The 20,448-nt window shown below is 43.3% G+C and overlaps 1 protein-coding gene across 6 annotated transcripts in view; it reads left to right on the forward strand.

The window, feature by feature from the left end:
• LOC119174040 (intermembrane lipid transfer protein VPS13A) overlaps positions 1 to 20,327 on the forward strand; it is a 1,344,268-nt gene extending 1,323,941 nt beyond the window's left edge. For all 6 annotated transcript variants that reach the window (XM_075894208.1, XM_075894209.1, XM_075894213.1 and 3 more), the window contains 3 exons: positions 4,864 to 5,012; positions 13,265 to 13,391; positions 13,475 to 20,327. In XM_075894208.1, the coding sequence (XP_075750323.1) occupies positions 4,864 to 5,012; positions 13,265 to 13,391; positions 13,475 to 13,615 (417 nt within the window). In that variant the 3' untranslated portion in view covers positions 13,616 to 20,327. The remainder of the gene's footprint in view (positions 1 to 4,863; positions 5,013 to 13,264; positions 13,392 to 13,474) is intronic.
• The last annotated feature ends 121 nt before the right edge of the window (positions 20,328 to 20,448 follow it).

Genomic DNA, 20,448 nt, shown 5'->3' on the forward strand with positions numbered 1-20,448 from the left:
GTCGCACAATGTGAATAACGTAACGAGTTGGTCGTCCAATGCTCAAACCCATTACAAAAACTTGTTCTCGTTCCCCTATTAACTATGGTGCATACCCACTTCAGCCATGATTTCTCGTCGTCGTCAACCACGTCACGAACAATTGGCACAAAATCCCTTGCTAGTGCTTAGCAGATATCTTGCTTCTCAGAATAATGACGAAAAATAGCATAGCAAAGGCTGACCTACCACCCAAAAAATATTATTATTAATGCCCTCGTGGCTATCAAGCAAGTTTGCTTGCAGTAGTTACCCAATGAGTGTTTTGAAAGGCTCTGAAACGCCGCTCTTCTAGCTTTCGCTGTGACTGTTCTGTGCCAATCCATGCAGGCCTGGCATTTTTTCTTGTTCTATGACCTCGCAGGCATTTAAATAGAAGGCTGACAGTACGGGATTTACTACTAAGCCGCTAAATTGTTTTTCTGAACAGTCTGGACAGTCTCTCGAGATTATGCTCATGGAACTGTTCGACACAGTTCTTGTACATGGGAACATGATCATTTTCATGTGCAGTGAGCATGTCGACCAATTAAAACACAAACCCTGTCAACACCACCTCTGGTACTGTAAGGATCGCCTTTGTCGGAATCAATGACGCTGCAAGCTATTGTTTATACGGCAGCTATGAGAACAGCCACAGCGGTGGTGTTTTGGTAAACAACACCACTGATGCAAACCCCGTGTTGGCTATTTGACCAACTCGACCTGCACTTGCAGTTGCATCTTCGTTTTGGCAGTAGCCGCCGCACTGTAATGTTGCAGCTGCACCAGCACTTGCTGAACCGGTGCTGCGTGCCCACAGCCCCGCTGGCATTGCAGTGATACTTTTAGGTGCTGCACTGTGCTCCCTACCATGCTGCTAAATTTAGACACCTTCTTCTTCTTCTAACCACCTTTTCAGAACTAGTGCAGGCAGTGTTTATGTGATGTCACCTCTGCCGTTGTTGCCCTCTCCCGCCATGCCCGGGTACCCCTGTGTACCTACAACAGTTCACGTGCTGCAGCACAGCTTGTTGAGGGCTCTTCATCTGTAGCTGTGCGGAATGTTGAAAGGGAAGCAGTGTGGTTTTTTGTTGTCATAATTCAGCAAGCTCATCAGATCAGGAAGGCCTCACTTGTTCACTCGATACAAGTCCAGAAAATCAATGTATGACACGTCGGCCTATACCGAATTTACATCATCAGTAAAGTCACCGCGTGCTTCATCTGCCCACCACGACCTACGAGGGCACATTAGCTCACTTTCACTACAATTTGCATGGCTCAAGAACAAGTGAAAGCAGAAGTCTGTCGCCACAATTTTAAGAGTAGATGAGCAAAGCTAAGCAGCTCCCATCGAAAACAAGTCATTGTGCAGAGCTAGGCAAGTTTACAAGAGATACAATATTAATAATACTTTCAATATGTTACTGCGGTCCTCACTACCATAATAGCTCATGCAGCATGGCTCCCCGAGTGTTTTAAACAGTGCTGATATTGAGGCTCTTTGATCATGATTTGTGGGAACAGCCGAAAAAAAACTGCGCGAGGTAAAGACTTCGCGTGGTGCATACCGCGGTAACACCGGTCACATTTTCTTTTGTTGCGTATACTTTGACACTTTTTTACTTTGTATTTTACTTTTGTTGCCGTTCATTGTTGTACAGGGGAGTCAATTAAAATAATTGACTCTTTTACGGAATCAATCGACCAATGTTTAAAAAGAACCTAACCCCTGCCAACTCGAACCGATCGGAATGTTAATCCACTGGGGACTTATTTGCACTATACTTCAAACCTCGAGTGAATGATGATTGTTTCACTTCAGTTTTCATGGTTTGCTTTAATGCAATAGCCAAACTCCTTCAATCGTCATCACGATCTGAATTACCTCTCTGACACACTGATTGTGCACACAGTGGTTGCAAATAAGTTTGTAAGTGCAGTAAACTATCTCTGTTTGTAGGTACGTGCTTGGATATATAGCACTTACCCGTAATGAAGTTACATCTTAAGACGTGCCCCGCTGCAATGGACTAGTGGCTAAGGTACTCCTCTGCTGACCTGCAGGCCGTGGGATTGAATCCCGACTGCTGCGGCTGCATTTCCGATGAAAGTGGAAATGTTGCAGGCCCATGGGCTCAGATTTGGGTGCACGTTAGAGAACCCCAGATGGTCAAGATTTCCGGAGCCCTCCACTATGGCGTCTCTCATAATCATATGGTGGTTTTGGGACATTAAACCCCATATATCAATCATCAGCATCATCAATCAATCTTAAGAGGCAAATGTCATCGAGTTTCTTCAAGTCATTTTTGTTAATTTGTGCCAGCCAACATGCCAGTGCTTTTCAGAAAATCAAAATGTGCGTTCTCAAGTTAGGTAATAACTTTGGGCGAAGAGAACACTCTGACACTCTGCTCCCTCTTCATGGGCTGTTTGTCCCAGCAGCATCTATAATTGTTCAAACTTGCATCGTGAGGCAAACCGGAATGGTCGCAAGCACATGCAGGGAAACAACATGGCAGAGTTAGTATACACTCTATGCGCTGAGACTGGCGCGCCACAGCACGGTCTTCAGAGTAGACATGTGTTGAGAGCACAGCGGACTGCTCTTCCAGCGCCCGCTAGCTTATTGTTTATCAGCATAATGAATTGCTGCATGGTCGATTGTACCAACAGGTACACATCATGCCCTGTTTGAACGACGTTGTGCAGTTTGTCGATTCGTCCCTGCTCTGAAGTAAGCGGTGTGCCACGTTGAAAGTGTTTAGTTCCCACTCCCTCTGCCGTCTCGCATTTTGCCGCTGCATGCTTGAATTGTTCTGAGATACTTTTACCTCTGCAGGTGCAATAATCTAGCGTGATGCTCCTTCTGCCATAAAGCTGGTGAGAAAAAAATGCATGCAAGGCATTTTAATTCAGCTCGATGCTGATGCTATGTTTTAATGGACCTTAATAATTATTAACTCGCCGTATACCCTTCACAGTTTGGGGAATGCAGTTCAAGGTCAACTTGTGCTTTGCTGGGTTGATAGCACCATCAGTGAAGGGACAAAATGAGTTACGTAGCACACTACTGTAAACACAACTAGCCGCCCAGAAGCGCCATGCGCACTCGGTAGGATAAAGCCGACGTTGGTTGGTTGGTTTGCCCTTATTTAACTGGCGCAACCCAACATCGAGGATCTGCCATGAAATGGTTGGTGCTTTGTTATTAAATGAATTATTTTATTATCTCAAAATATTTAGTAATATATTGTTTTTGAAATAACTAGTTAGCAAATAATTCACAAAAATAAAAATAAGTTTAATATAGATAACTTTAGCATTCAATTCGTTTCATCTCGCATAGCCAATCGCATACGGCATCGCAAACGCTTCAGTAGCTAAAACCCAGGGCTGTAGCCCCAAAGGAAAGAACCACCGGAAGTGTGAAATTGATTCCCATCGTTCGGAGCGGTTCATCCAGAAGTATTTTCCTTTATTGGTAAATAATCTACATGTTAGGAAGAAATAATCCTGGGCGTAGAGTACAGCAGAACTAGATGGTAAAAAGAAATTCGCCTCGCTAATTCCTTTTTAAATAAAAACGGTTGGTGAGAAACACGTAAGGAGTGTGTCGCAGGTTCACTGGGCTTTTTCTTATCTTTGCTGGCACTCTCCTTTCTTGTGTGCTCTTGTTCTCTGTTGTGATGTGAAGGCGTGTAGGCCTGTGCACTCCTTTAGAAAAACTCGTGTAAATATGTCTCTCTACTGATCTATCTCAGAATCAAGATGAAAGGCGACATGCCGTAATTGACAGAACCATGAAAACGCATGGCAAAAACAAGAACAGCAGAACACTAACTGTTCATAGATGCCAGACAAATTTATGTTGCTGCTCAAGGTATAAAAAGGGAAGAAAAATTGCTAGTACAGTATGCACCATCAAACAATAAAAAAAATGTTTTTATGCTCTAGTATCTCTGAATGTGATCTACATGCTCAGGTTTTTTCTAATAGTACTTCGAAACTTCCTGCTTCTACAAACAGCGCCATTTTTTGGCAAAACTACCTAAAGCAGTAGTCCGGTGCGATGTGTCATCACTGCAACTCCTTTCTACCACGGTCTTTTTTGCCAAGAGCAGGCATTTACTTCAGAGTACTTCACTTCTGCCCGTGTGTCACGGGTGTTACTGCTTCATCTTTTCTTTTACTCATGCAGTTTGGCGTGCTAGCTCTTATTTTACTGCCACTCCCATTTTCACATTTCCTTTTGTGTTTTGGTTATGACTCATGAGAGAAGGTTCAAAACATACACATACTGGCACACCTTGAAAAGAACTTGTGAAAACGTTTGCTTCCATGGCTCCCCACAGTCAAGAAATTTTCATTTATTCAGGCCTGTAATGCTGTCCCGTGGGCACCCTCTTATCACTTCCTTTGAATGCAGCCTGTGACTTTGGGTTAATAAAAACATGTTTGTTGTCAGCAGTGTGCATGTGCCACTTTTTCTGACCTGTCAGAAAGCCGACTTATCTGGCCATAGTACCTTTTTTTAGTGTGCTTGCAGTATAAGCCTTTGCACTAACATGTCTCCACAATTATAACAGAGTGCTCTAAAACTTTTCATCGGGTTCAAAAATCAATATAGTAAAGAATTTCTGCTTTTTATTTCCTTCAACCTTGTTTAAAAGCATTTCACAAGACCTTTAAATTTTCGTATATTTTTTTTAATTTGAAACCTTCTCTAGAAATTTGCATTTTGTTTTGTGGGGAACACGAAGCCTCTTACTGGGGACTGCATGGTGCATAAATGCAAGCATTCGCAGGCTCACAGAGGGATGCTTACAATTCTTGCAGGGACTAAGACCTTTCTCCCAGTACCAGGCAACTGGGTACCAGCTCCTCTTGCAGTTCAGCAAAGGCCACTACTCACAGACTGACACTTACTGGGCTCATGCACCACTGGACATCAGTGACGAAGCCAACACTGTCATGATTACCAACAGGCAAGTGTCCTCTGGCATGACTATTGGATGAAGATGTTTTTACCATTCATTAACACTATCCAGAACATCCGCTAGCAGTGAAAAAATAAAAAAGACTGCACGCGACCATTTCAGTACACTACGCCAAAAAAAAAAAAAAAGAAGTCGCAATAACAATGATTTTGGATGCCACGCAAAGAATGGAAGGCAGTTTGAAACGTTCAGCGCACCGATCAAGCACAAAGGATACATAAAAAGAGCACACACCGTATAAGCATGAACTTGCGATGTTCATTGCTTGACACTTGAAGCCTGCTGCTCAAATACAAAGAAGGACACACAAATCGAACGCACAAGTTTACAGTGGACGTGTGGGAACTAGCAGCTGTCACAGTGTCACTTTGTTGTGTTTGACCAGCTCCATTTTTTTTTTTCAAGTGGGCCACTTCAGTGAGTGAAGTAACATTTCTGTGCTCTGTTAGTTCAACGTAAACTTTCTAGTAAAAGCACGGGATGTACAACCCTTATCTCAAGATAAGTGCACGCGCACAGGTGACCACAACCTGTAGAAAAAAAATAACAGTTGGTAGACAAGCGTGCACATGACAATGAGCTGGTCAATGACCTTTAAAGTGTGCCCTTCATGCCATCTCACCAGTAATGCAGAGCACGCCAAAATGCCTCAGAGCTCCTAATATTGCCAGTGGTGAACAATGTATTTAAATAGTTTGCTGCTAGTAAGCTTCACGGCCTCCCCATCTAACGCCGCATGATACAGAGCGAAGGGTTTTAGGTACAAATCTGCTTTTTGGAAAAAAAATTTCTTAAATAATATTCTTTGTGGCTTTTATATATGTGTGCAGCAGACTCCCGTTGAAATAGACTCCAAAAGACCATAGTCTTTTGTTCGTTGGATCAGCAGTTTGGCTTATCAGAGGTGCTTAAAAAGATGTGCTAACACGCCAAGTGCATCCAAATATGTTTTTGGTAACACTGAATAAAGGAGACTTACAAGGGGGTAAAAATAACAAGAAAAAGCATTTATTTTTCTCAACATCATGAAAATTATTCCTTTCAGTAAAACGTCTACACGAATCTGTTGAGCACCCGATTTCATGGGTTTATAATAAATATACTCTTAAATGTATTGCTAACACATTTTAACAATAAATCGATAGCACAGTTCTATGCTGAAAATTCTAAAACAATGAAAAAAAGGGAGAGATAAGCAGAATTATCTTTTAAGGAAAAAAGAATTTATTTTTCTGGCAGTTCATTATTTTTAGTGAGCTTGCTTTTGCTGGCTCTAATGTCACTTCTGTATCAGCCTCGATTGTTTGCCAAGAAAGCAAATATACACTGAGCTGCTTAAAAAAGTACGAGTGTTTCTTCGTGATCACAAGCCTGCGGCTCATGAAAAAGATGCAACTCAGTTGTATTCAACATGCTAAATAATCTTCCTTTGTTGTGCATTTTCATAACAAAAAAATTGCATCACAATTTGTGCTTTACTAGGAATAAATACAATGTGCACAAGCACTATGTGAAACAGCACAAACTGCCCCCAACATAAATAGGTGCCATACCCAACATGTTCTTCATCACCATCATGGGACAGGGTTGACAATGTATCTGACTCCTCTGGCGGAAGTGCTAGTGCTGCAAATGTGGTTTCGGTTTCGTAAATGATTGTAAAGCTCAAAAAATTTTTGTTCTCATTGTCCCTTTTGTTTGGCTTTTTTTCCACTGTTTTCTTTTCTGTACACAGCAGCTGAAATATCCCCATAGGTTGCCCATGATCTTGTGTTCTGCTGTTCCCCTTGAAGATCCCACAGGGGAATCAAAGAACATGGGGATAATACAAAAGGACACTAAAGCCATCGGTTCCCACGAGTCTTTGCGTCCCAGACTGATATTTTTGCTGTCTATGCTGTTAAAGCCAGCACTTTCTCCAGCCCACAGGCTAGACTTGAGGGAAATGCCAGCTTCATGTTCCCCCTCTCTTTTATTTTCTGCTTATCTTACTCCCTCCCTCTGTTTTATTTTTGTATGTGCTCTCTTTGTCTGCCTGAATGCTCCACCAAGACTGCAATGTTCATCGTACAGAATCGCCAGCGTTGTCAGTCACTGCAAAAGCCCGTCTTAACTGAAGATATCTGTTTGGTGGTTTTTCTGAAATAGATTATTTTTTTATTAAGTCTATAGGGACACAAACAAACATTCCCACGTTGTTTGGAATAAGTGAGATTTCATCTCAACCTTGTTTGTCTTAGTGGGATTCACTGTATGTACATGCACAGTGCAATAACTAAAGAGGCATGCAGCACATGCCCAAGGTCTGGAAGTTGATGGTGTGCACTGTTGTATCACATGTCTGACGCGACTCAGCAGATACCAAGGGCCTGGCACCCGTAGCACCAGCCAAGAAGAAAGAGAAAAGTCACAGCTGAGACGCAGGTTGACGCTCATGAAACCCATTCATTACAATATACAGCACGCTATAAGGAGTGGTAGTGCCCCCCTCCCCTGGGGGTCAGAGATCCAGTTCCCAAACCAGACCCCTCACCCCAATACCACATTACCCACCCCTTGAATAAAGAGCATTCGGGGGTCCTACCACGTAACACAATGGACATTGAAGAATAAAAATGTACAGCATACACAAAAAAAATACAAAAGTAAGGTACACTGACAAATGCACCACCTCATCATTCCTTCCCTTGAGAAAGAATGTCCGCATAGTCACTGCCACATGTGGATGTACGGGGTCGATGCCTTTACTGGTGCCATCTCCACAAAAGGCGTCGAAACTGCCGTAGCCCACAGCGGTCCGCTGGAGTGAGAAAACTTGCCGATTAACTCACCCCCGCTTTTGAAGGAAGCCTCTTCCAGTGCACTTTCAGCACAGTAGGGGCCGGAAGAAGCATGTGGTGATGAGGCTCCAATGGGGCATGGCTCAGTGCCACCGGCGCAGGAACCGTGCACAAAATGGCAACTGGCATGAACGGAACAGATGCAACTGGCAGATGCCCCTCCAATGCACGCAGAACAGAAACTAACACAGGGAACATGGCAGGCATGCTTGGCGTATGCACTTCCAGCAGATGTAAAGCTGTACCGATCTCCTGGAAAGCATCAACAGTCGGTGGAGGAAGCACTGCCAAAACGTGAGCAGCAACAGGTGGAATACAGATGTAGGCACAACCGAAGTATCAACAACTGGGACGCAAGCAGATGAAGTATGTTCAGCAGCACCAGAAAAGGCCGGAAGAGCCATCGTAGCAATAGAAGCACTCCCAGTTGAAGAAAGCAGAACCAGGGCATGCCCACCTGCAGGTAACACGGCAGAAGCAGGCACATCAGGAGCAAGGCCAACTGGTACACGAACAGGTGCAGCATAAGAAGCAAGCACATACTCAGTGTGACTAGGGATCATCATAGTGTGGGAAGTTGAAATGTGGCCTGAAAGAACTAGCATTTTTTTCGCAGAACTTAACGGGGTGTGCAGTAGGGTTGAAACCATGTTGTGGCAGTATAGGTCAAGGAGGGCGAATGGCACGGCATTAATGCTCATCTGTGTAATAGAGTCGACTTGTCAGCTGCTGCAGTGTGCGATAGACATGCTTCTGTTCTCTGGTGTGTTTCGATGCTGTCTGCACAGCGAGAGCGTCTCCCATCTGAATAAAAATCCAAAGGAGGTTAGGGTGCAAGCCGTGCATAATCTAGTCATGAAATATCATAGCTGCTTCGGTGCTCAAATTGTACTTGTTGGCTAAACGATGCAGTACTTGTATGAATTGGACGGCGGTTTCATCTGGTTGTATGAATTGGACGGCGGTTTCATCTGGTTGTAGAACCCTCCTCTGCAATTTGGCACAGATGTAGAGAGTGTCTTCAGCCGATGCAAAGCATGCGTCCAGAACAGCTAAGGCCTGCTGGTACGTGTTATGTGTTGCACCATCTCTGGTAGCCTGGACACTCTCAAGCAGTGTCTGCTCTTCAGCAGTTTTATAGTAGGCATATGATAGGATGGCTCACATTTGGGCAGGAGCAATCCGATTTTGCCTCGTCAGCAGCTGTATCGTACATCGGATGCGAAAAGACAGAAAGAAAATGCCCAACACCCAGAGTGCCAGCTGAGAAGAAGGATAATAGCCACAATCGAGACCCAGGTGGACACTCACAGTTAGTCTCAGAGTATGTGAGCTTCTTAGAATACATTTTCAAGCTGTCAGGTCACAACGGGCGCGGATCCGCAGAGCTGACACCACAGGGGGTCGTCAGTAGAGGCGGCCTGAAGGCGGTTATGGCTTCCCAGAATTACTGCTTTGGGAGTTTGTGACAGGGAAGCGAACCGCTTGTGGGGGGGCTGACAGCCCCTGTAAAGTTGTTTGCGCCGTGTGGCGCACGTGTCTCGACCCGAGGTCGCATTTCGGGTGACGACCGCCGGGCGATAGGTGGCGTTGTATTCGCGTTGAGCACCACTATCGTCATCCTCATCATGTGGTAGCGCCGGCAGTGACCCCTGGCAGAAGCGAGCCTTGGTGGCGGGCGAGAGTTGAGAGAGTCTCTTCTGCGCGTGGCGGTAGCCGCGAACGGTTGTCTCTAGCATGGCTCTTCGGCGCGTAACACTGCGGGCCTGCGCGCCGGGGGGCCCACGTGGTAAGTCAAGCATTGGCGACACCACCTTGGGTGTGTTATTGTGTTTGTCATGTTATTGTGTTTGTCATGTTTTGTAGTGTATGAAAATTGTGTGTAAGGACATCTTAGTGGGTCGATCACAATTGATGTATCATTCGGCGGACGATATCGTCGTCTAAATTAGTTAAATAAATGTATGTATGTATGGTTTGTACCGACCGTGCCAACGGTTTCCTTTCACTCCAAGAGTGCGGCGTGGTGCTAGCTCGCCAATTTGAGACCCCACACGCTGTAGCCGATTTCAGGACGGCCAGGCAAGTGCCACGGTTCGAGCCATGTGGCTGACACGACCGAGGAGCTGAAGCACGAGATCAGGTTACGGTCTATCAAAGATAATGGCCAACATCAGTGGTGCGGCCGAAGGAGAGTGTCCCGCGAATTCCTTTTCTCTTTGGAAGAGCAGGAGCGTATACACTGCTTTTATTTGGGATTGTTTTTAACTGCATGGAAATACACGGTTGTAAGGTAGAATAGAGAGTTCGTTGGGCACGGGCCAAGCAGACGGTGGTGCAATAAATGCTGCCTTCAACCAAACTCTGGCTCTTCCTTCGCATTGCCAGTATGCACTTGGATCACCAAGGAGTTGTCGATACCATCAACATCAAAACATAGAAACCTAACTGGCGCAGTCGAATGGGTTGACAGAGTCCACAGCGATGAAGACACCGGAGCCTTTGTGAGGATGAGCTGCTACGTCATCGTTGCGATTCCGCTGACTGTGAAGGCGTTGGTGTGCCAGCGAACAAGAGGCGTGGAAAGTGGCTGGCTTTCAAGATCATTGGAAGATGTTAGAACACTCTTGGAGCGAGCCTGAAGAAACCGACAGCCATGGTTGCGGGCGTACAGTGGGTTGAAAGACCATAGAAAAAGAGCGTCTGCAAGAGGCAGGTGCTCATCGTCACGGCATTAGCACTTTGGTGAGGGAGGCCTTGCCAGGCTGAAAATAGTGCTAAGAAGAAGGTCGCTTGGCATCGGAAGCGATCCGATGACGTGGAGCGCAGAAGATAGCGAAACATTGCTGTGGTGTGGCAATTGTGTGGTGACGTTTTTATCTGATATTTTATTTCAACGCTGCATCAAGCTTCAGTGCCATCAGACGTGTGGACAGTAGCGGAACCAAGAGTCTTCCGAGCAGGTCGAGACGAGCAGTGACAGGAGCAGCTGGTGGAAGGCATCAATATGGTGTGATATGTTTCGAGCTCTCTTCTGATGATTCTGTTGTGAATGCATTTGCGTTCCAGCACTCTCTGAGAGTTTAGAAATATGGATGACATAGGAAACAGCTCGGATGCTGGTGCCCCCTCAGATGAGTCAAGTAGCACAGACTCAATGAAACTCCAGATTGAAGCTCTCAAGCTTGAGCTGGGAATTGAGAAACTAAAGTATTCCTGCGTATCACATATGATGCTGCGCCATCACGAAGAGAGACGAGAGGGATAGGGGAGTACGCAAAAAAATTAAGAGCTGGTCCTCACCTCCATGCCTACGAATGACACCATGATTCCGGCATGGTTTAAGAACATCGACGCCTCTTTGGATGACCTGAGAATTCTTGAGGAAATGCAGGGCGCTCTAATACTGCCTTTTCTCAGTGACGTGATGACGACGTCAGTGATAGGCCAGTTGGTCAGTGGCACACTCTCTTATGGAGAGCTTAAATAGAAGGTGCTTAAAGAGCTTAGGATGACCCCAGCTGAGTACCGCAGACGGTTCTTACATATAAAGAAGGAGGCAGGACAGTCGTGGGGTCAGTTAGCTGCAAGATTAGAAATGATGTTCAATTATTATTTAAGCAGCAGAGAAGTTGATTCATTGAAACAGTTGCAAGCCTTGCTAATCGCGAATAGGTTGAAGCAACTAATGCTTCATGAAATTTGGTTGTTCGTCACTCAGGGCAAAATGAAAGGCTGGTTGCAAGCGATAGAGTTTGCTCAGCTTGCAGCAAATTTTGAGGAATGTACGTCACATATAGTGACAAGCTACCAAGGTGCCGCGTAATCAACATGGCAGAGTCACACATTCTGCGAGCAACTTCCATTCTGATGGCATGCTGTGCTTCGCTTGCAGAGGGCGAGGACATTTTTAGCGAGATTGTAAAACGCAGCATGGCATTGGTGTGGGAGACAAAGAAATTTCTTGTGTAGCCATGAAAAATTACAAACATAAGAGAGCATGCTCTGCGAAGCACTCACATAGCTTCACACATCTCAAGAACACAGGAGTGCATATATTTATCAGGAAAAGTCTATGTAGAGCTCCCATCGACGTTGATGCAGATATTACCGTAATAAGGGCAAGTGAAGTACCAGCTGAAATCCTAAAACAGAGTTGCAGGCACGTGAGGCTCATGGGTGCATTTGAAAACTTCTTCTGCCAACACCCCTGCTGACGACAAATACCAGTCGAGAATGTCCATATAATTGCTATTGCGATAAAAACAACATGGCTCTCTGAGTTGTCTTAGGTGAATGCATAAGGTTTTTCTTTTTTTCTTGCCCTGCTTTTTAGAGAACACTATAGGGGGTTTTTAGTGTGTGGATCGTATGCCCTAGCCACATAGAACACCACTGCAAAAACCAAATAAAATTTGTAAAATCGTGTAGTTTCAGCACAGGGAGATGAGGGCCGAGGAAGTTGGCTTTATGAGACTAGCTATAAGTGACATCAAGTTACGCCCAGCAATATGATCGGTTTTGAAGACAAAGAACCTTTTTTCATCCTTGAATTCATCTCAGAGAAAAGCAGTTTGGACTGCGTGAGTCTACCCTCGGTTGAACAAAGGGTCTCGACACAAGCCAATCTCACGTGGGGGCTCGGATCGCCACAACCAGCTTCGTTAGTTGACGAGTCAGGAACTGGCGCCGCACTCTGCATCTGCCGCATTAATTGCGCTACACACAATGCGCCGCTAATGGTTACCTCATATTAACTGTAGCGTACGTCATGGCGTTTGTATACCAAATCTGCTGATAGCCACATAGATGTACTTAGATAGAATGTTATTCTGTGAAGTGAGATTTTATTCAACTAGTATTCTGTTCATTTAATATAATTGCAACAAAAATATTGTCTGAACAATTTTTCCAGAATGCTCAACAGCATTATGCCACTATTTTTGCATCATCAACTGAAATGAAAAGTGCTTCTAAGATGTCTGGCTCCTTGAGGTTTGCAATGAATCGAAATATTTCTAGCCCTTCACAAGAGCCCCAAAATAATTAATAATGTCATTGAATGTAAATGCAACTTGCTTCTTCTTCAGACTGTGAAGTTAGCTGCTTTGGATTCCTCCAAAATGGAAAACCTTGCTCCTACGAAGGGCTTCAAAATAGAAAATTTTGCTGCTTCAAAAATTGCTCCAAATCAGCAGACATCGGTAGCATCACTGCGGATAGCAAACAAGGGAAATCATATAGAACACAATACCGGCCTTGAACTTCTGTAAAATTGTAAAGTGTTTTTATTTTAGTTTGCAGATCCATACCATTGTAGAGATTTTTTTCTGTTTCTGTTCTGCAAGTGTTGCAGGTTGTCAACTGCTTGTGCAAGCAGCTTTTTCATACTCTGATTAGGCACGTGTTTCTCTTGGAGAAGTGTCAACTCTGGGGTGGCTGGACAGTTCAGTGGAGCATTCGACTGGAGGACATTGTGTCGGTGCCCTTCATTTCGGGCACCAGCCTGGTCATACAAGTCAGGCAGGTGAGCTGCTCCGGTTGTAGACCGGCCATGCCTGCTTTTCCCATTGACAAGCATCTTGTTTTGTTTTGTTTTTTTTTTTACAGGATGAGTCTGTAGCAAGTTTTATGGGCAGTGAGCGCTTCCTTGTCTGTCAAGATGAAGGTTTACTCAAATGGCTCAAGCTGAAAATTGAGACCGTGCTGTTGTTCACCATGGAAGAAAGGCCCTGCCCTCTTGATGGCTAAATCACAAGAAATCATTGCTTAACTTGTTCTGCAGAAATTTCACTCTGTGCCCTTCCTTAAAGCAACAGCAAGCACTCCAGTACACAGGCAAGGCCAAAGAAGATCTTTCCGGTGTTTTATTAAAAGGTATGTTATTAAGTAATGTAGTAAACCAGACCAGTTGGAACACACTCATGACAGTCAACATAAAATAGGACATGCAGAACAAGAAAGTATATGACACAGGTGCCAACAACTGAAAATGTAATAGGAAGACTGTAGATATAATGAAAAAGGATAGCACTACCGTCAACTTATCACTTCCAACCAAGCATGTGATCACATGTGCCGTAGAAAGGAAGATGAAGGGCATAGGCAGCTGACAGCTGCACGAGTGTGCCAATCAGTCGTTGTGGCTCTTGCCTGTGGTTTTCCTCTATAAATGCATCTTGTACAGAAGCCACCAACCCCGTAACATATTGGTGTGGGGTGCTGGTTAGAGAATCAGGCAACGGAGCTCCGCAGTGGACGTCGCATAGCTTACCCAGCAACTTCACCAATACGAAACCTCAGCATCGGTGAGTGCAGTTAGAAAGTTGGCTCATGTACCCATGTTTCACTTTTATTACTTGAAATGCCTCTGTAATTTCATCCCTGCGCAGGTCCTTAACCCCTTAACTGCTTTGAACGAGGAGAGCTCGTCCTGCCTAACTGTCACCAAACTCTTTTGGACAAGTAAAACTCATTCAAAGGAGTGTAGTGGGAAGGTGACTCATGCATAGTTAGCCCGCAAATGCAAAAAAGAAGCTATTCATTTTCATCTTCTTTGAGTGATGATGATTCAAGTATAAAGTGGCAAATATGAAGTGGCAGCAGCAAGCACAAGACCAAGTTGACTGGCGGATTATGGGAGAGACCTTTGTCCTGCAGTAAACGTAGTCAGGCTGATGATGATGATGATGATTCAAGTACAGATATTTATTTTGTGTCCGAAAGTGAAGACAGCGATGACGGTGAATGAGTAGCTCCTCCGGTGATGATGATGATAGCTGGGACCCGAACATTGCGAGTGCCCGCCAGTGAAGCCGCCTTGCATTATTCCGCGTTTTGATATTTTCCACACAACCCCAAAACTTCCCAAGTGAAATACCTCGAGAGTGCTTAGCTTACACAAGTAAAAAAAATGTAGTGTCTGTAACTGTTTTGTTTATAAAGTTTTAATTTTATTAGTAGCAGGTAGCTGGTTTCCTATGTATTGTTCAGAAATAAACTTTTTTGTGTTTATTTGACTAAGTACGGGGTGAAAATATTTTTTCAACATAAACTATCTACTTTTTAGTACAATGAGAATCGAAATGGATCATTAAAAAAATAAACACCATTTGACCAGAAAAAAAAAATACTTTAGAGGTTAAGAATGCATCATCACTACAGCAGCTTTGTTTAGCTCGGCTGCACAATTGCACTGCCGGCAATGAAGGGATGGACACGTGATGGTGTACTCTTCAGGTAGCTAGTATGCTCTCTTAGACAGACATGAAAGATCGTTCCGTCTGCCAAATGTACGTACCACCATATGGCAAAGGGATGGAGTACACCACTTCGCTGGCACATTCAGTGAAATGCCTAAAGTGCTTTATTGAGCACAATTCACCGCTGGCAGCAGCTAGCTTGCTCCTCTGCACCCTTTTGTCAATGATCGTGCACACACTTCCTAGCCTTTTGCCAGCACAGAAGGTATTGTTTATGTCATAATGACCGGCAATTGGTGACACCAAGTGCAAATATGGGATAATGGCAAACTTTCTTTGCTAATCCATGGGCAAAAGCGTGGCACTTGGCCCTCTTTGTGATCCCTCTTCAAGCATTGAAACAATTGCTATGAAGTGTAGACGTTTCTTTTGGGCAGGGTCTGTACATAACGAAGTCAGGGGACTTATACAGCCCCAGTACTAAGTAATATATACTTTGTGTAAGTGGACCGAGCCTTTGAACAAGATTTCAAGGGTATTGCACAATATGTTTTAGATACGTCAACGTCTACTTGGTTTTTGTTGATCACGTTGATTTTATGGGGTCTATTATCCAGGTTCCAAGCATACGTATAAGCAATGGGGCAGAGGTTGATGCTGTGCTTCTCAAATCCCAATGGACAATGTCTTGTCATTCTAAGATTCCAGAGGGATCATGTTTGCTTGTGTTATTCCCTCCATTTGGCTGAATCACTTTTAAGCTATTCCTCTGGTTATTCAAAAATTGTAAAGAATAGATTGGCTATGTCTGTTTTTATTCGGCTTTAAAGAAGTTCTGTCTTCACACTGTATGTGAGAGTCCTTTACTGCAGGTTGACAGTTTGGAAGCGGCTGGTTTTCCACGCTTGGTCCTTGCCTTTGCTTAACAGCGATTGCTTCAATGCCTGGGAAGTGTACAAAAAGAAGGTCCAGATGCTGCAGTTTTGCCCTCAGATAGGCGAAAAAAGTTTGCCATCATCCAATATTTGCACTCGGTGTCACTCTGTTTGAAAAAGGTTGCCAGTCATTATGACATGGATGTTGTCTTCTGTGCTGGCAAAAAGCTAGGAACTGTGTGCGTGAGCATTCACTAGGGAGCGCAGAAGGGGCAGGCCACTGCCAGCAGAATGGTGTACTCCATTCCTTTGTCGTGCGGTGGTATGTACATTGGGCGAATGGGACAATGTCTCAATGCCCGTCTAACTCTTTCGTTACCATGCCTATACAAATCAATCACGAGTGATTGAAGCCTTGAAAAGTGTAATTCGACATGTTGAATTTGCTTCTTATGTACCTAGCACACCTAGTGGCTAGTGCAGCCACTGGGCATTTAAAATCAGTTTCAATTTGCTAGTTTTTGCAACATAGTGATGTTTGACAGACAATTGTACAAAACAATGTGTGTGTAGTGTTAATAAAATGTGTTTGGTTGACGAACTTAAGACACATTCATGTAGGTCATGATTATGCTTCATTAAGTTCTGCAATAAAATGAGCTCTTATAAGTGAAATATTAAAATGTGAAGTTCACTTTGCAATCTGATGCTGGTGGGTGGAAACTGCCTGAAGTTTATGACAGCTATTCACTAAAGTGCTGTTGTTTAGTGTCGGGGGGAGATTTATTCCACCAAAGCTTACTTCCGAAGGTCTGCCACATGTATAACATGTGTAGATCACCTTTTCTGCTAGTTTCCAGCAGTTCTGATTTTGCTTCCATTGTTATACCGAGCACAGGCTCTCACCCAGTATCGCTATTTGCTCCCATGGCATCGTCATAACATGCGCATGGGTGCCCACCTGTGCCGCAAAAAATGTGCATGCTGCTCGAAAAGGTATTCCAACACCACTTCTGAATTGAGTGACAATCAGCTTTATGTCGAAGATTACAGCACCTCGGCTTCAAGCTCTGACGGCGACAATGTCTTGCATCAGCCTGGGACATCTGCAGCCGTTCGGGGCTTGGTTTCGTTTACGGCCTCAAGTGGTCTCTCCTGCCACGTGTTCGTAGCTACTGACCTTTGTGCGCCATCTTAGAGCTATTCTGGTTACATTTGAGGTCCACAAGGCGCTGGCAGGCAATGTGCTGGCACCAGCTGCAATGCTGCTTTTAGGTGGCTTAAAGCACACCTTGGCCCCACTCTACAAAGCAGCATGAGACATTGTAGGACTGCACGTGATTTTCAATACAATCTACAAAATACAAATAAATATGCTTGGATGCATATTTTGAAACGCTAAGCTATGAAGAGAGAGGTAGCTCATAGGAAAAGATTGTGATGGGAGAAGTGGTGAAGTTCACAGAAATTCCAATATACATAGCAATGTATAAATTGGAATTTATGTAAATTGTATAGGTATGTAAATTGAAAACCGCAATGTGAACAATTCCTAGGCATTGTTCACATTGCAAGCATTCATCTATATTTGAACACCTGCAGGCTCTTCTTGAAGAAAGCAAAGATTTTGTGTGAAAAGTGCACAAGTGTAGCTGTCTCACAAAAAAAAAAACAGGAAGTGCTCTACTGCATTGTGCGGGCAATAAAATAGTACTTTTGTTTGAGTTACTTGTTTGTGTTCATGAGCAACACAGAGCATTTATAATTTTTTTATGCTATTCCTAGGTCATTGATCTTCAATATGTAGGTTTTGAATTTGCTTTGAATTGAATGTTTTTACATATATGGTGTCTTTATTGCTCTGTTAATCAGCTGGCAATAAGAAATTGCACTTTCAGATTTTTCTACATTCTACAATATTTTTGTTGCTTTACAACTTGAAATTTTTAGAAAGAGCATTTCATAATGCTTAATTTAGTATGCTGCGACGCATGCGAGAATACTTTTCAAACTGGCAAAAGTTTTCTTTCCAAAACATATGAAAAATGACTATTTTCTCATGGTAACGAAAAAGCTAAGAGAGCATGCTAGCTCTCTGAAATGTAGACCATCCGCGCATCTGTCCATGCATTGTCGGCAGTGCAGTTGCGCAGCCCAGCTAAACAAAACGACTGTAGTAGTAAGGCATAAGGACCAGCGCATGCATAAAATCCCAGAAATGTTCAACATAACAAAAGCATGAGCCAGCCTTCAATTGCCCTCACTGATGTTTCTTATCTACAACATACATGATCACATGCTTGGTCGGAGGTGATACGTTATTGCTGGTGCCTTCCTTGCATGCCATGTTTTTCCCGTTAAATTTTCTCTTGTTAGGCAGTGCTTGTGCCATGTACTTTCTTCTCTTTGTGTGTCCTTTTTTGGGCTGACGGTCATGAAATATGGAACGACACATGCAACAGAGATGTCGTTTTCAGCAATGTACTGTAATTTTCAAGAACCAGTGATTTCATGTGCTCAAGCATGTGTTTTTTTCTGGGCTTTAAAGCCGTAAGATTTTGTGACATTATGCATATGGTATTTTGGCTACAGTAAACTCCAATCAATTGAAAGCCATTTTTTCGCAGGGTCCACATGTGTGAATGTTTTGCATTGCCCACCCAGATGTAGCGACCTTCCCCCAGTTATAGCGCTTTAGTGAGCTTCTATATTTCAATTTCTAATAATTGTGAGTTATTCCTTTTTTGTAGTAGCTGACATATAAAAAAGTCTTCTGTTGCACCAGTTTGATAGCATTTGCCACAGAAATGGGCTCATTTTCACTGTTTTTTTTTATTTACTGCATATAATATGACCATGCAGGCTGTGACACATCAAATGACTAGATTCTCTTCATGTTTGTATTATTTATTCATTTTTACAAAAGTGATGAGAGGGCATGAGAAAAAAAACAGGTGTGATGAAGAATTTCTATGCAGGGAATGTGCTTTGACAGGCAGTCCAAATGTCGACTGCAGCACACAATCCCTGTTTATGAATTTTTCATGAAAATGCATACATTAAGCAGACCAACGTAGCTTAGCTACTAGCCAGGGCCATGTAAAAATGCCATCTATTCTCCAATGGGAAAAGCTAATCTGTGGCAAAGATATGGCAACAGCCTTGGAAAGCCAATAAAGTCTAAGCGGCAGCAGTAGGGTCTGCGTATATGCAAAGCATTCTGTAGGGCAATGTTACTTTGTTGAAATACCACAGCAGAAACTTTGCTGCATTAAATATTTCATGCTAATGAAATACCTACTTTAAGACAAGATTGTGCAACGAAGATCTAAAGTTTCCTGAAGAAGATGCAAAGTATGCATTGTTTTGAACATGACTATCATGATGTGGTCCAGCTCCCACTACTGTATGCAGTTCTTGTGGTGCCAAAAGGTGTATAGCCTTTGAGGTCAAATCCTTGCTTTGATGCACTATCTCAGCTAATGTCAGAAATTGTATAAAGGCAGAGCTGGTATTTTACGCTCTCTTAAAGCTATATAGCAACACTTGAGCACTAGTGGCGTCATCTTAAAATAAGTGCGCATATAATTTAAAACTTATTATAAACAGGGTGTTGGAGCTGAGCACACTCTATATTGGTCTGGTTCAGATAGATAAAAAAAGGTTTGCAACAGTTTGCAACTCTGAACTAAGATAAAAAAAGGTTTGCAACAGTTTGCAACTCTGAACTAGTTCGCCAACTGGTTTGGCAGAGTACACAGCATCTTCAGCATGTTACACCAGTTGTTACACCATCACGCTAGTTCTAGAATGTGTGCCTGCTGGAGTAGCAAGCTGTGTGTTGTATTTCAGTGAAAAAAGTGCTGGTGTCAATAATGTTTCATACATTCACTAGCCCTGTGTAACCTGAATTGTAATTTGTGTTCCTATTTAAGCTGGCATCTCTTTGTGGGCATGTGCACTGTAACAGCTTACAGCCTGTCATCTCTAATAGTTGTGAAAAACTCACTGAAGAGTGTACTCCTCTCAGCACCTATCATTTTCAAAGCCTACCAGTTTTGTTTTGTTTTATTTCAGAGTCAATACTCATTAGTAAGAAAGTTTAGGGAAAGTATGTGTACTTCCATATCAAATGCATAGCAAGGCCCTCTGTACCAGTTATTTCTGTAGATTACGGGAGTGTTTCTTATGCAATTCTTCACTCTGATAAGTATTCAGGAAGTTTTATTGGATGAGTAAAAGTAGCAATTTGCAATTTTAAACCTGAAGAAAAAAAAAGAGGCCCACTGTTTTGATCAAGTGAGGAATGTGAAAAGCCCTAATAAACTCCAAGGAAGCACCCTCTGTTGCTTTCAGAGGAAATATTAAATAGCGTTTTGTCATCCAGTCTTTGTTGACATTTTTTCACAAGTGGGAAATGTTTATAAATATCATTTGAAAAATAAAATAGATCTGGCTGTTGTAGCAGGCAAAGTGCCATAAATCTACATTTTGAAATTAAGTGCAG

The sequence above is a fragment of the Rhipicephalus microplus genome, chromosome 5 (assembly GCF_043290135.1).
Source record: "Rhipicephalus microplus isolate Deutch F79 chromosome 5, USDA_Rmic, whole genome shotgun sequence".
Classification (NCBI taxonomy): domain Eukaryota; kingdom Metazoa; phylum Arthropoda; class Arachnida; order Ixodida; family Ixodidae; genus Rhipicephalus; species Rhipicephalus microplus.